This window comes from Parasteatoda tepidariorum, chromosome 6, assembly GCF_043381705.1.
Source record: "Parasteatoda tepidariorum isolate YZ-2023 chromosome 6, CAS_Ptep_4.0, whole genome shotgun sequence".
Taxonomy (NCBI): domain Eukaryota; kingdom Metazoa; phylum Arthropoda; class Arachnida; order Araneae; family Theridiidae; genus Parasteatoda; species Parasteatoda tepidariorum.
Genome location: NC_092209.1, coordinates 56,456,757 through 56,473,208, shown reverse-complemented (window position 1 = coordinate 56,473,208; position 16,452 = coordinate 56,456,757). Strand labels below are relative to the sequence as shown.

Sequence of the window (16,452 nt, the reverse complement as noted above, 5' to 3'; positions counted from 1 at the left end):
GCAAAAAAATTTGCGTATACGAAATCAGAAGTGCAAGCAAGAAACTTTTGTGCTCTCCGTAGAAGTTCTAGTACTTTCCTAATTCCTCACTATCCCTATCGAATTTTTCTCTGTTCTAGTGACAACACAAGTCACCTAACACAACACCTATCCTCTAGGAAATTATCGTTTTTCAAAATTTTGAAAAATTCGAGGTAAATTGTCATTAAATTAATCAAAATTTGGCTATTCCCTGACTAGATAATCTTATTACCATCGAAGTTTTGTGTCAGATGATAATTCAAGCTTCCATCAATTTCGCAAACGAAATATATCTATATTGATCACTGTTTCTCAAAAGTGTTAAAAAAAAGTTCTATTTTTTCACAGATAAAATTAAAAAAGTTGTTCGTAACACTTTTTGAATAATTACGTTAAAACGTTCCCTCTTTATAGCTTCTTGTGTTAGGTGTGAAAAATATAGAATTGTTTTTTCCTTTTATAATAGCTAGAAAAACTTTCTTCGAATAGATATATAAGGAGAAAATAATTCTATTTTTTATGTTGCCGTGCAATTGAAGAATCAACGTAAGTAAGAAAAAATTCGAAGTTTAATATATTTGGCATCTATGCATGATAAACTACGTATAGAAAAAAAAAATAATAATTGTGAAGCCATTTTTCAAGAAAAGCATAATGAAACACATTGTTTTCTCAATTGCAAGGCATTAACGGCATTTATAAGTTCATTCCAGTGGCGTACGCAGAATTTTTTCAAGGGGAGTGTTCATGATTTTCTGAAACTACTAAAAGAAATTCGAGTATGTAATAAAGCACTATTATTTCCCTAATTTAGACAGCTAGACAATTTGACTTTTTATTTAGACAACATTGTTATTGCACAACATTTCAAGAACAGATAAAACAGAGAGACAAATTACACCCAGACCTTACACGGTATTCGAACTATGGATCTTCCTTATACGAGATCAACTTCTTGACCATCATACATGCGGTCAGCTTTAGTCGGGACTTTATTTTCGATTGTTCAGTCTTCATTTTAGTTTCGTCATTCTAGTTAACAATCTCCCACAATGCACTGCGATGAGGTTTCGAGTTGAAAAAATAATTTCGCCATGCATTTAAGAGTTCGCGTTTCATTTCAAATCACGTTATTTCGTGACGAATTGATTCCCAAAATTAACGAAATACTGATCAAGGATTGCTAAATCGTCATAAGCGTGAGTTTTATTACAGTTCTACAGCCCACGGTATCATATATAAAATGTTATTGTTGTAGCTCATTTACGTCGCTCTAGAGCTGCACAATGGACTATTTGGCGACAGTCTGGGAAACATCGCTGAAGATGATCCGAAAACATGCCATCACAATTTTGATCCTCTGTAGAGAGAATGGCACTCCAGCTTCGGTAGCCCGACGACCTGCACACGAAATCGAACACTTTACGATAGAACAGTTTAACGAGGACCAATACCGCACACCCTCGGTCCCAACGCAGACTGATCCAAGTGGCCATCCACCCGCACACTGACTGCAGCCAGTAATGCTTGACTTCGGTGATCTGCTGGGAACCGTGTCTTAACTATCAGTCCACTGCGGGACCATATATAAAATGAGCCTTTCTGAATCTAACAGTCTAAGATCACGCAGGCGTGATCTCCACTTGTATTAGTACTTATCGGTACTCTTCAGTATAATCTCGGAGTATGTAGATCTGGGTCCGCATCTTTCTCATTTTTTCTGTCCTATTGGGGTTTACGATGACCAACTTTAATGCCAATAATTCATAATATATAAACTCAATTGCGCTTGTAGGATCAATGAAATGCCCGTAGAAAACATTTAGTAAAATATAGGAAATTGCTGTGAATAGCGCAATTCAATGATAACCGCAATTTTTATAATAAAAACGGCGTTTTCTATTTAAAATCAGCTGACATTAACTCGAATCAAGAGGATATGAAAAGAAAGAAAGAAAAAAGACTTCTCTAAGAAAAATAACATTAAAATTCTTTCTGACATTTGTAATTAAAAAGGTTGCAGTCTTTAACAAAATAAAATGAAAAAAAAAGAACAATTTATATTTTAATTTAATAATGCAATACCGTACAATTCTTAATACAATATCCGTGTGGTAGTCGACGATTACGATTTAGTTTAGTACTTCAAATACTTTAAATGAAAATTAGATTTGTCTAATTTAAATGCTTTTTTTATCATAACTAAATTAAAATATTAAAGTATGTAATTAAAGCTTCTCTGGACAATCTGTAGTTTTTTTAAATTCAGTTTTGTCATTTTTCTTTCAATATGCGAATGATTATTGCGAGAAGTTGTTCCCGCAAATTAATTTTACTGGGAGCTGCAAAAAAAAGAAAAAAAGAAAAAAAAATGAATAAAGTTATTGCCTTGTTGAATTGAAGTTAAATAATTTCTTTTTAATTTGTGCGTCCAATTCTCTACCACTTTAATTATAAAATATTTAATAATATAGCTCTTAGTTTAGGTATGGTTTTTTGCCTTATTGCAAAGTCAAGCGAAACATCAGCTATTTTAGAGTTGTTTCATCAAAGAAAACGATTGTGTGAAATCGCTCGTTTGGTCTGACAGAAGTTTAAACACTCTAAAGGCGAGGTAGGAAATTATGGCACGCTTGCCAGTAGGTGGCACTTGAGAAATACATACTAAACTACTTTTATATACTTACATCGAGTATAAAATTAAATAAAAAAGGTAAAATCCTGGAATAGCCATCACTTGGCGACTTTTTGAAATCTCGTAAAGTTGGCGATTATTACTCGAATCAACGTTGTTGTTATATTATTAAAAAAAAAAAATTAAATTATTACAGATTTATTAAAATATTTTTATTAAAATATTTTTAATAAAATAAAATAAAAAATAATCAAAATAGATGCTCTGTAAGGTTACAACATATCTCCCCGAAATATCTTCCAGAAGCCTAGAGTACAATTTTTTGCACCATTATTACATTTTGTGAGGATGACTATATAGTGCCTATGGGAGTCTACTCTGAAGGAGATCAGATCAAAAATGTTGATCCAAAACATCCAATATTAGCTACTTTTTTTTCTTCTCACAGTTAAGGCTTCTACTTTAGTTTGCTTTACCCAACCTTAGATTAATCTGAAATATTTGAAAAACTCCTATATTTTCGATTTCCATTCGAAGCAAGTTAAAAACTAAATAGCAAATATAGTTACACAATGCGATTTTATAATTTTTAATGCGGTGATTTACATTTTAAGAAAATGTGACAAGTAGCACACTGGACACTTAATAACAAACCATATGTTAATAATAAACCATGCATACCAGTAGAAATGTCTTAGGCAGAGGCTAAACTATATCATTGAGTGAGATAGAGTTTGTCTAAAGAAAGAACTTCCATCGCCACAAAGTCTAATAAAGCTGTCTTCTGCTAAGGAAACAAGAAATAGCGCATTTCAAAGAGGGGATTTTCTTTTTCCCCTGATTCCCTTTCTGTCACCGACTTGAGCCAAAACATGTCTTAAATAGTGACTCAACATCCATACTTGAACTAGTTAAGCCTCGTAACCATAGTCACCGCCACTGCTCCAGACGAATGGCTAGGGAAGTTCTTTACACATACAAACTATACATCGATCACTGTAATTTTGTGGTTGTGAATGACAACTAGCTGTTTGCATTATTCCTTTTGGACGATACTTGCCTATAGAAATGTATTTCTATTGGTTGTTATCTGATTGATTGATTGATTATTGTCGGATTGCCAGTAGACAAGAAAGTTAAGTGACATCAGCTAAGACATCGCTATTGGAAGAGGTTCGCTATCTCTTCTCTGAGAAATCACTTATGTGGGAACGAGATGGATAAAAAGACTTACGCCCCATAGCTTAAAATATCAAAAAGCGTTTGAGTCTCTGTAACGCTGTAAAAAAAAGATAATTTTTTAAAGCAATTGGGTATAATATGAAAAAAACACAACTACTTCGATTTAGTAGGAACAACATATGACGCAATGCTAAACGAATGGAATTTAGTTGTTGTTTATTTAGTTATTGTTATTAGTAGTTGATGTTATTTGTTTTAGTTGTTGTTGTTTATTTAGTTGTATTTAGTTTCAATAACTTTTCTTTATAATGCAATGAAATCTGGCGAGCAGCTATTTAAACGATCGAACACTTCGTTTGTTTATTTGTGGCTTGAAGTTAGGCTCGCAGAAAATGCCGTTCATGGGTTAAATTTAGTAGGAACAACACAACCTGTGACGTAGGCTATATTATACCCAATTAAATTTATTTATTAGTGAAAGTATACTTTTATTACAGTTTGTTATATTTTGTTTATTGATTTATTATTAATGAAGTTGTATTAAAAATTGTTTGTCCGGGTTATTTTTGCGGCACGCTGTAGTCACCCTTTTAACTTTTTCAAAATATAATGAATTCATTTTTTAAAATAAAGAATAAAGTGAGCTCTAAGTTGAAATTAATCTCTCGTTAGCATTTGAAATAAATATGCAGATGATGAAATTCTTTATTTTAATATCTCGAAAAATAATTATTGTTCAAAATTTTAATCTGTTAATTGAAAATGAGTTTTGTACAAACAAACTGTCCAAATTGTGAAAATCCTGTCTATTTTGGTGAATTTTTTTTGGTATTTTCTGCCAGTAATTTTCGTTAATAACAAGTTTGAATAAATTCTATTAAATTAAAATCATAATAAGAAGCGATCAAAATTAACTTTCTGATGATTAAAAACATAACATGAAAACTCTGTCAATCAAATTTAAGCTGATGATAATTAATGCTTTTCTTGACTCGCAAAGATTAATGTTTTTAAGAAAATTGCTTTTCATTAAGCATGTTTACATGTTTACTTTTATAGCTTTATTATTATTTCGTAATTCATTAAGTAAAAAAAAAATTATTTTAAGTGATATAAGGAAAAAGGATCAAATAAAAAAATAGATCAATAAAAAATAAAATAAATAAATAAATATAATAAAATAATAAAAACTTGTCTAACGGTAAAATAACCGTAAGCTGTGGTTTTATGGAACCGGAATTTTTATCACATACCTAATTGTTATAACCTTAAGTTCAAATAATCGAAATGAGTCTGAATCGCCAAAGATATTGTATAGTAGCAGTGTAATTGTGAATGTTAAAATTGCCCCCAGTTTTTCCTTTTCATTTAGGTGTAATATTTAAAATTATATTAAAATTTCTACTGAATGTCTGAATTTGCTAAAGAAAGTATTAAACACCCCTACAATGATCTTATTTTGAAATTTATAACTGTACTGCTGTATGTTACGATATTTATATGGGATTTCCATATTTATATGCGATTATAGGTGTATCATTTGAAACTGAGCCAAAACATTTACATGAATACTGTTGAATTTGCCAAAAATATTATACTGTAATAATACCTTTATTTTTGAATTTTTAACGTTTCATACTTTAACATTCCAAATTAATTAAAAATCATAATAAAAAAAATGAGAAATTATTATTGGAATTAATAAAGATTTCGCCAATGCAAATAACATTGCTTTAAAATCGAATAGCTTTTTTCGTTGGAAATTTTGTTATCTATCATTGTTCATCATACTCAGTTGCTTACTGCATCGAATGTTAACGTGCTTAGATAAGCATTTTATAAGCCAAATGAAATTAATTTAAAATAAATCATTCAGCAGTACATCGAATTAAATCTACTTTTTTGGAATATTGTGTTCTAAAACAAATTCTCTGGGACTTGCATAACGCTGGTAACACACTATAGAGCAAACGATAAAGGAAATTCATAGCAAAACTCGGTGGGTTATTGTCATTGAACCAAAATATGAAATGCTACTTTTTGAGTTAGAAGAAATCAGAAGGTAATTTTATTAATTTCTATTCACCATACAAATTAAGAGTTGTTCATTTTTTAGTTGATTCAATGTTTGAGGCTAAATAAATTAATGTAAATGCTATTTTATTTGTTATTATTATTATTTTTTATTTGAATACTTCATCTAATAGTCTCTGTTATATGCAAATGTATACCACAAAAACTTAAAAAGTTTTGAATGATTGTAAATTTGTTTATGCCAGCGGGTAGCAGCAAACCATCACTTTATAGGTAGTCGTCGGATATGGTACGACAGTGACATATCCCCCCCCCCTCCATCCAAAAAAAAAAAAAAAAAAAAAAAAAAAAAAAAAAAAAAAAAAAAAAAANAAAAAAAAAAAAAAAAGAAAAGAAAATTAGAATATTTGTTAAAAAGGAAGTAAAAAAGTATGCACATCAGGGGTCGAAAAATGTACTCAGTACTTAAGCGAAGAAAAACAATAAACGTTATCAAAATCTAACGAATTGCTATCGAAGAAGGCGGGACAGAATTGCCAGATTAAATAGAGAGGAATGAAAAGGCTATTATTAAAAGCATCCCAATTTTAATCAGGCAATCGTACGAGGGTTCGATGCCTTTTCGCCTCACTACCCTCAACAGTAGTTTATAAGATTTTGATAGAATTTTTGTTTTTCTTCTCTTTTCTTATAATATGTGCTCCCTAACATGTATTCTTCTTCTTTTTTTTTTTTTAATTTTTTTGAGAGAATTCTTAAAATATACATTTAGGATGGTGATTTCGGAGAAACTTGTATTAACTATACATCTTTTGGATTAGATTATAAACTTTATCTGATCATTTTTGTTTAAACTTATCTTAGGCAAAATTAACATTTATAGTTAGTTTAGTTAACATTTTAGTTTCTCAAGTTATTTTTAATGCAAATCATTTATACGTATTTATATTAATTTTTAACAGGAAATGTTTAACTTTGTACTGCATACGAATAAAGTTGAATAAAGTAAAAGAGCAGTTTGCGCGCTTTGCGCAGTGTTTAGTTTTATTCAGAAAAAAGATAGTATTTTTTTTTCGCCATTTCGGTTTGAGTGAAGAAGTCTATAGATATAATCTATGGTTGATATAGAAGATATCCTAGAGGTAAACAATGAAAGAGTAAAAATAAACAAACAATTAAACAAAACGAAGAAACAAAACAAATAATTACGCAATCAACAAAACCTGTAATGAATAAAAATAAATAAATCCAAAAAAACTGTATTATCATCAAGTGTCATTCACTACAGGTTTGAAAAAAGAAAAAAAAGTTATGATCGCCTTATTATGATCACTGGTTACCATGTACTGGTTACCATGTACTGGTTATCAAGGAAACCATTTTGACAACGGGCAAAAAAAAAAAAAAAAAAAAAAAAAAAAAAAAAAAAAAAAAAAAAAAAAAACAAAGAATAAAAAAATAAACTAAAACTTTCTGATTAGTTAGTGAGATTTACTTTAATATCTTCTTTAAAGTTTAATATCTTCTCCAATATGTTTTTTTATTTTAGTACTTAGGTGTATACTTAATTAAAATTTTTAATTAATTTTGTATATACGTAGTTAAAATTACTCTGTCTAGTTCTATAAATAATCCGTTCTGGTTGACGGTCGACGATCGATGAAACTTAGTTAATTCGCTAAATATATTAGACCTTTAATCAATGAAATCCGCAATAAAAGATTAGTTCAAATCAATCAATCAATAACGTTTTTCATACGCAAGAAATGATTTATGCAGTTTCGGAGCGAATTTTTAAGATCACTTGTGAGTGCAGTAATAATATTATCCCTCCATACCATTTCCACGTACTTGAGGAAAACTTACAGCAAATTGTGTAGATGATACACTGAGAAAAAAAGGTATGATCAAAACTATCGGAATATGGTAAAATTTTCAGCGTTTCTGGCTCAATGGGAACACCAAAAAGCTCTGTAGTTTTTTTCTAAACAGCTTTGGTAATGATTTTGGTGAAATAAACAATAAAATATGGTTTTATAATGTGTGATAAAATTTCGTCATTTTATAATAATACCTTAGAGCATGGTACAAAAGCTATCTTTTCGGTAAAATTTACTTTTCAGTTTCGTATTTCTTTTTTCGCTATGTGTCATAATAAGAACTATAATCTAGAATTTCCGATGAACCGTTACCGAAAAAATACCCAAATGCATGCGTGGTAATGTTCGATACCGTATATTTTGATTCTTATTACCAGAATTACGTTTTTTATTTATTTATTTATTTTTACCATGCATGCTATTGCTATAATGTTCGGTGATTTTACAAATTTTTTTCGACGAGTTTAGTTCAATAAAATAATGCACCCCCAAATTGTGTTTTATTCTTTAGGAGCACCATATTTACCCCTGGGGGTCGAAATTAGAACTATTTTGTTTTATTATTAGTGTTAAAGATTACGTTTCCTGACAGTAAGTATAACGTGTATATCAAGTTTTATTATCTCCTCACTCTGTGTGGGTCGAAATAGAGTGATTTTAATTGTAACTACCCAGAGTATTTAGAAAGCAATTCTTCACCCCGAAATCTTTGTTAATTAATAAAATCGATTTGTTTTGTTTACAGCTGAACGAATACTTTGTATGGGTCGTTGGTGGCATAGAAGTTGTTTGCGGTGCACAAAATGTAACAAGGTATTGGAGCCTACTCGCTTGATTTGTGTGAGTAATCAAAAATGTATTATTATGATTTTCAAGCCGTTGGGCTCATGTCCAAGAGGTCCCAAGTTCGATCCCCGCCAACGGAAGACTCCCCTAGTACAAAACGGTGATTGATGAACTCTAAATCTGTTTGAGTCACAAAGTCCTCCAAGTTCCCATAACAAATCAATACCTCTTGGGTACTGGATCGGGGATTAATCGGGCTCTGGTTCAGGTTAAAATTACGATCTGAGGATGGATGGATGTTGTATGAATATGTCCTCCCAGTAAAACGGGCTGTGAGGTATGTGTGTGGGAGAAGACGAATTCCTGGCCATAGATGGAGTCACTAAAAACAAGAAGAAGCGCACCCCTCTGCCTTAAAATGTCAGATTCGCATAGAGATATTTTTCAGATTACAATACATAAATAAATAAAGAAAGAAATAAAATAAAAAATTTATATATCTTGAAAAGGATTTTGTGATATTTAAATGAATATTTTCTCTACTTGCAGCTCTGTGAACGTTTGTTTTAGGCACTATTGAGCAGCATACATTTTAAAATAAAAAACAGCTGGAATAAAATACAAATGAACATACATAAATGGGCATACTATAGTTTCAGTTCTATAAACTAGGACCTTCCTCAGTGTTTAAACGTCAAAAAAAAGATAGAGAAGTAAAGCGACAAACATAAAAATTGTTAACCGATAGGGGCCGAGGAACAAGTTTCAACAAGGAAATAACGAGGGGGAGATAAGAAACGAGTGTAAGGAGAATTTTTGAAACCCCAGAGTGCAACATATTAAATTGAAATGGAAATTGGAATGGAAACGGAGGGATACTTTTTGATTTTTTCTGCATTGCACAAAGTATACCCTATCTTCTCTTAGCATACATTTTGTTTAAAATCTAACATTCAAACCACTAGTTCGTTACATGATGGTTATTGTGTAAGAATTTGACCGAGTCATAAAAATTTATTTATTGCTATCACTATTGTTTAATTGTTGGAACGCATCTTCTTAGTAGGTGAAAAGTTTACCTAAAAACAAGTTACAAACAAAGATTTTGCTAAGAAATGTTACCATGACTGTAACTTAAAAAACATTTTATACAGAGTGTAGCTAAACTAACGGTTTAAACTGTAAAGGGGTAAGAGAACTTGCCAAACTTTCTTTACACATTGTGGGATCGGAAAGTTAAGGACACGCCGTGAAAGGGTGGCTTCTTGAAGAAGCTACCTGAACATTGCTTTTTCGAAAAAAAAAGGGGGATTGATGGTTGTGGGAGTTCTATCTCTTGACCTTCTAACCCAAAACTGCACTATCTATACTGTCAGATTTTTTCCCTGAAGACATCGCCAATGAGATGCCCAGAGAGCATTGTCACCTGAATAATTAGCGTTGTAGCGGCAAACGTCAGTTAAATTCCATAAAAGTGTCAACATTTAATCTATCGCCCACATGATTCCCATATTGATGATAGTGGTTGCTCATTTGAACATATGTTGAGTTTTCACTGATGAAGATTATTTGTATTTTACTATTCGTTTTTATTATATTGTGACCAATGCTTAATTTGCTAAGTCCTTTCCCAGTTATAGTTGTGAAAATTTTAGATGTTACAGCTTTGTTACAATTTATACATTGAAAACGCATAACTCTGATACTCTTAGAAATAAGCGATTTCTGTTAGTAAATATTATTCATAAATGAGGGTATTTGAGGTGGTTTAATTTTAACTTTCCGTTAGACGCGCACTTGTTTCCGACATGGTTAGTCGCGTTGCACCTATAAGGTGTTTTTGATTTTTTAAAGTCAAGTGAAATTTATTCTAGTTTAAATAGTTCATTGTTACCTATCTAAGATTCTTTAGATAGATAAAGTATGAAAAAACTTATTTAATTACTAAAATATATGAAAAAACTGTATCACAAATAATTGCACAACATAAAGAAAAACAAAGAAAAGTAAAATTGTAAAAAAACATTGAGAGTCTTGCATATTGGAACAACTTATTTCAATATCACATGTTAGTATAAAAATATTATCTTAGAGGCTGTCTGATGCAGAACTACCTTCATGTGAACAAGAATTTTTGCAAGAGGTCTTCACAAATTGTTGTTACATTACTCAAATATAAGTGTTTTCCGCAAGTAGCACAAGTATACTTTGTATTTTTTCGTTGTTTATTTTTTTGACATGGCACGCACAATTTTCTTTTCTTGGCTTGATTTTCTGACAGTGAATTTTCTGAGGCTTGAGAAGTTTGCTTCTGCTAATCGAAAGCGAAGTACTGAAGATAACTTTTTCTTGCTCCTGCGTCGGATCATTTCATCCATAACAAGTTGTATACCCAATTGACGCAAGAAGGTTCTGCGGTTTTTCACTTCGTAACCATTTTTTGCGTATATAACTTGACCATTTATACCTGCTACGTTGAGTAGGGCAGAAAATAAGATAAAATATAGATATTTAATTCATAAAAATATTATATCCATAATACTTGGGTCAATAATGGTCGCGTTGCACCTGTGGGGTGATTTGAGCCGCTGCAACTCTCCATCGACATGTTTGAAGGTCGGGAGTACACGGACCTTTGAGTAATCCAAAGATAGGAAGATAACATTAGGCTCGTCCCCCGGAAAAATCTATTGACGGCAAAGGAGGTGGAAGTGCAGTAAAGATGCACCTGTGAGGTGCGCGCGTCTAACGGAAGGTTAATGCCTTGTAACAGTTTTCTGAAATCTATTTATATAGATGTCTAAACTTATGTCACTTCACTTACTCGTCCACTGGTCATCAATGATGAATCAGTTATAGACAGGAAGCTATAGGAATACGTTTTTATTGGGATAAGAATATGAATCTCCCAATATGAATGGTGCAAATGACTAATGATTGATTTATTTCACTCAGTGAAGCAATTTAGCCTTTGCCTTGGATAAGTCTATAAATCGAAAAAAAAAAAAACTTGAAAAAGTATGTTTTTCTGTTTTACCTCAGTAATAAAACAGGTATGAAAAATAAAATTTTCATAAATAATATACTTTAAACGTTTTAAATAAGGACTTATTAGGCTTTATTCTGGATCTGGACTATTATCTGGACTTATTAGGCTTTTCCCTTAAATTTTAATAGCTCCGCCTACCGATCGAGATTAAACCACCTCGAATCATTTACTCCCTTCTCTAAAACTTCTGTAAGTGTCTGATAACAGCAGAAGTGTCATTTAATATTTTCCGTTGTTATGACAACCGTTATTTTTCGAAAAAAATCAAAATCAGCATCTTTGATATTGTTTAGTAACTGGACAGGGCCAGAAAAACTGCTTCGTAGTTCTGATAGACAGATAAATCAACCTCTACATGAAGTATTGTTCATCTATGTGCTTAACTGAGTCTACATCTAACATTTTTCTTAAAGATTTTTCGAACACACTCAAATTTATTTAAATCGATAATAATCTGCAGTTTATTTTGCAATAAAATATTAACCCACAATGCTTTTTTGATGGTTATGTTTATCTTTTTTCAGAAGGAAGGGAAAGTGTATTGTCCTGTGCCATGCTATAACAACTTGTTTTTTACCAAAGGTAAAGTATTAGATTCTAGTGTTATATTTTTTTATAAGGTATTAGTACAAAAATATTTCGTAGTCAAATTTTTGAGCCAGTATTACTGTAATATTAAAAGTACAGGATATCCGAACAGGTGGAGAAAATTTAATTTATATATGTAATATGGTTGTTCTTCATAATTTGAAATCGAACATTTTATTTAATCATAAAGTCATGATGCAATAATTTATGGAACAACACATCTAGATCATATGATTTAACATCTTTGGACTTCTCTTTTTATTATTTTTTTAAGTAAGCAAACTAATTCAACAACTTCACAGCCATCTGAGCTTTGAAGTGGCTATTTGACACTGAATTGAATAGCATAAAAACTGTAGCTTACAGAGAAAAAAAGATAGCAGATTTAGAAATACCTAAGATTCATTAAAAAAATCTCATGCAAAAAATGTTGTGCTACGTAATTCATTGGGAGCTATGTAATAAGTAAATTCATCAATTATCATTATCAACAATAGAGATAATGGGACTTAGTTTATTTAACTTATAAAATTCTAATGGGAAAATTAAACAAGATGAAAATATGTTATAAAAATATTAAGACAAGACATATTTTAAAGGTAATGTAAAACCTGTTTTAAGAACAATAGCTAAAAAAAATTGTGATCGCATTATTGCAATCACAAGGTTACCCATTTGTCAAATTTTTTTCCCCTGGACAGACGACATTTCAAGTCAAGGGTTCAAAAAAACTGCTTAATTTGTCCTCTTGCCGTCCGAAATGCTGGATTAGTTTTCAATTCCAGTAAAATATATATCTCTTAAGACGTCACAAAATTCGTTTCCTTCTTCAGTATTCATATTCATATTAAAATCTTTACCAAGACAGTAATTAGGAATAAGTTAATCATAAATAAGACATAAAATTGCTGGTAAAAAGAAAAAAAAATTCTAAAGAAATTATCAAACAGCAGCTGTCGCGATACCAACGCATTCAATGATGACGCATGCGCACTGTTTACTAATACTCTTGAACACAGTTGAAAAGTGTGATGACGTCCAAATAAGGTGCGCATGCCATCAAACCCAAAACAAGACCCATTTTGCAAGTGGGCAATAATAACAAAACTGAAAATTTACATATAATTAGGAAAGAAATCGACCCAATGTCAGTAGCCAAATCTGTTTAGTACTGTCAATATAAAATTATGGTGTATAATTAAAGTTTTGCTTATTTCGACTGGGTTATGATAATATTTGTTAGAAAATTATGTTTTTGCATTAAAAATATATCACTAATATATTTTCGCAACCAACGAAAGCACTTTTGTAGGCTTAAAATTTAATGGACAACTGGGCGATTTTGGCAACCACTTTTTAAAATTATCGAGTACAACATACAAATTTTACTGGTAACTAAGTAGAATGCATAGCACTACTTTATTTAAATATTCTAATTCTTCAACCCATATTCCAATACCTTGATTAGTTTTAAGCAACATATTAATCACATGTTTTCCCCTTTGAGCTGTTGCTTGCCTGCTTTACCGTCACGGAAGTATTTTTATTTTTATTTTAACTATTTTCAAGAGATGTCCGCTTTATTGCACATGTTCTTTATCTTTTGACTATTATAATATTTTGAAAAACTGTCCGGCAGCCATTAAATCACACGAACCACCATAAGTTTGAGGGCTTATTTTTTCACAGCCAAATTGAAACAAACAGTTTCCATAAACAGGGTGTTTCATTATTAATGCCTTTAAGATATATTTTTAAAATTCTTATAAAAAAATAAGTTAAAATAGTATGAACATTAAGAGAATAAAATAAATATATAAGAGAGATGAAATACTTATTCTGTTGAAATAGATTTCTCCATTAGGGGCTATCAGTCCTGACTTCCTCGCTAGTGATCCGTCAGATTTCGATAAATCTTTTGTTATCGAAATAATATTCTAAATATGTGTACTTTTTAACTTCATTTTTGAGAATTATTTTAAAAGTAAATAAATTTAGGGGTTTATTACAGAACAACGAGAATCTACTTTCAATTTTAGAAAATAATTAAAACTCATCGCGAATAGAAAGTTAGATTTTATACATTATTCAAATAAATACTATAATTTAGTTAAATTAAAGCTCTAGATATTTTCATGGGGGTAGCCTATTGCAGATTATTTTTTATACATCAATAAATAGCAGCAGTTTTACCTAAACAGATGATTATATGGTAAAATTGCCGATCAGTTAGTCACTGCTGTATTACAATTTCATTCGAATTATTTCAGGTATTCATTAAATTAATTGTGGAATCTGATCTATAATTGAATTTGCTTAGGAGTTAAGCAGGCGTCAAAAACATTATGAAAGAAATGAAAAAAAAAATTCTTATAATTGAATTTTGAATCGCGGGTGCCAAGCGTTAAATTATTCCTAAGAATTTTAATATTCTTAATAGTCGAATATATAGTTAATCATATTTTTATTGAGGCGTATGCATATAATCTTTTGTTGTAAATTAATATTCTTTTAAAGATGATTAGAATTAAATACATGTTGCATTTATCTAAGAAACTTCCTTTTTTTTAATAAACAATCAAAAACTTTTTCAATGTTCATTGCCTTATACTTATTCTATAGTTTTTCGTCTAAATATTCAGATTAAGTTTTTATGAATATGAAGAATGTAACCAAATCAGAAAGATTGTTATTATTGGGTTAATCATTTCATTGGGCTGTCTCCATCATTTTGCAGTTGTTGACAGCAGACACTCCTGTTGATTGTTTAATCAACAGGAAGATTAACTATATTTAGCCATGAGAATAACATCGAAACAGCTATATATTAACCATATGTATGCGTTGCTACGCCTAATTTATGCGATATTAATAGCTTTAAACCAATGGAAGTTAAGCTATTTTTGAAAACTATTTTTGCTTTTTTTAATAAATTTATGAAATTGTTTGAGTATTTTTACAGATATTTCTTAATGAAATAATATTTCTTATCGTGCATGCATCTTTTTCTTTTAGAAGATTATCGCTTGAAATAAGAATTTTGATTTTGTTTTGAAAAAAAGGAAATATTTTATTGTTTAATGCGTTATATAAAAGTAAAAAAAATGTATATAGAGCAAATATTGAATAAAAACAAAGGAAATCCACCATTAAGATTCATATTCTGAATTCTTACATAAATTTGTTAATTGTATTAAATAACTTTATAATGCTTATTTTCTATCCGTTTCGGTTTTATTAAGCCTAGTTAGAATTCATATTTATATTCGCTTTGTGTTGCATACTGTTTGATTACAAACCATTTTTATTTTAAGAAGCATTGTATAGGTACACATTTTAAATTAATGATTGCTATTCGATGTTGTATCGTAAAAATAACTTTACTGACTCTTATATATTTCATATCTTACTGTAATTATAAATTTCAATGTCACTAGATAACAAAAATGGTGGAGGCTACTCTACACCGAGCAGTATACAAGATCGATTTTGGTGTATTAAAACATGTAGATCCAAGAGTAAAGTATGGTATTTCAGAATACCACTTATGCGTAAAATAGTTGCCACCATTTTCGGCATCGAGATAATAATTTTTCTTTTACAGTCTAAATAATCTGCGGAATAATTGATTTCTACACTTTAACAGTAATATAGAGATTGAACAAATAAATTTTCATCAAGAAATGAAATCATTAAAGTTTGTTTATGTTTAAGATGTGCTAGATTACATTTTAATACAAGAAATTTCCAATGCATTTTAATTTTAAAATAAAGGTTCTCTTTTAGGTTACAGACGCGTCAGATACTACTGAAAAGAGGGACTTTGAATGTGAATGAAAAAGTTAAAAAGCTTTCTAAAAAATGTTGAAATATATTTCTACACAAAAAATTTAATAAGACATTTTTTCCCCAGAAAATCACAGCTTCGAAATATTTTGTTAAAAAATATTTTAGTGGAAAGTACGAAGACAATTATTTTCAGCAAAAATTATTAAAATCGTAATTTTGATAAATTTGTTGTTGATTTTAAGATTTTTTATTTATGCATAAAAATTAGGAGGTTTTGAGTTCTTATTGCAGTTCATGCGATTAAGTGGAGTTTAGAGCGGTAGAGGTAAAACCTTTTTGGAGAAAGCGCCTCTCTCTGGCGAATACAAAGTTATACATGTCGTTTCCAACCTTTGAAACATGCTAATATATATATAAAAGCTAAAAAATATTGTTTTGTATAATTATGAAAGTTTTAAATGGCTTTTGGATTTGCAAATTTTGTTTCT

At 30.2% G+C, this 16,452-nt stretch overlaps 1 protein-coding gene across 4 annotated transcripts; it reads left to right on the top strand.

The window, feature by feature from the left end:
* The first annotated feature begins 4 nt into the window (after positions 1 to 4).
* Positions 5 to 16,141, top strand: LOC107438575 (cysteine-rich protein 1-like). 4 transcript variants are annotated; one of them, XR_006226124.2, is made up of 4 exons: positions 5 to 194; positions 8,498 to 8,592; positions 12,112 to 12,169; positions 15,962 to 16,129. XR_006226124.2 is itself a non-coding variant. In XM_016050889.2 (4 exons), exons 1-4 carry the CDS (start codon positions 4,601 to 4,603, stop codon positions 15,985 to 15,987), a joined length of 228 nt encoding a protein of 75 aa, XP_015906375.1. In that variant the 5' UTR covers positions 4,536 to 4,600; the 3' UTR covers positions 15,988 to 16,141. The 4 variants fall into 4 exon arrangements, 2 of the variants coding, with proteins under 2 accessions (XP_015906375.1, XP_015906374.1); XR_006226125.2 differs by lacking the exon at positions 5 to 194 and adding an exon at positions 326 to 800 and having other exon boundaries at positions 15,962 to 16,130; XM_016050889.2 differs by lacking the exon at positions 5 to 194 and adding an exon at positions 4,536 to 4,652 and having other exon boundaries at positions 12,115 to 12,169; positions 15,962 to 16,141.
* Positions 16,142 to 16,452: the final 311 nt, after the last annotated feature.

Excerpts from the sequence above, each read along its gene's own strand:
- LOC107438575 (XM_016050888.2), top strand. The coding sequence starts at position 4,601 with ATGAGTTTTGTACAAACAAACTGTCCAAATTGTGAAAATCCTGTCTAT. Across the intron at positions 4,653-8,497 it reads TGAAAATCCTGTCTATTTTG|CTGAACGAATACTTTGTATG; the intron begins GTGAATTTTTTT and ends TTTTGTTTACAG. Across the intron at positions 12,170-15,961 it reads CAACTTGTTTTTTACCAAAG|GTTACAGACGCGTCAGATAC; the intron begins GTAAAGTATTAG and ends GTTCTCTTTTAG.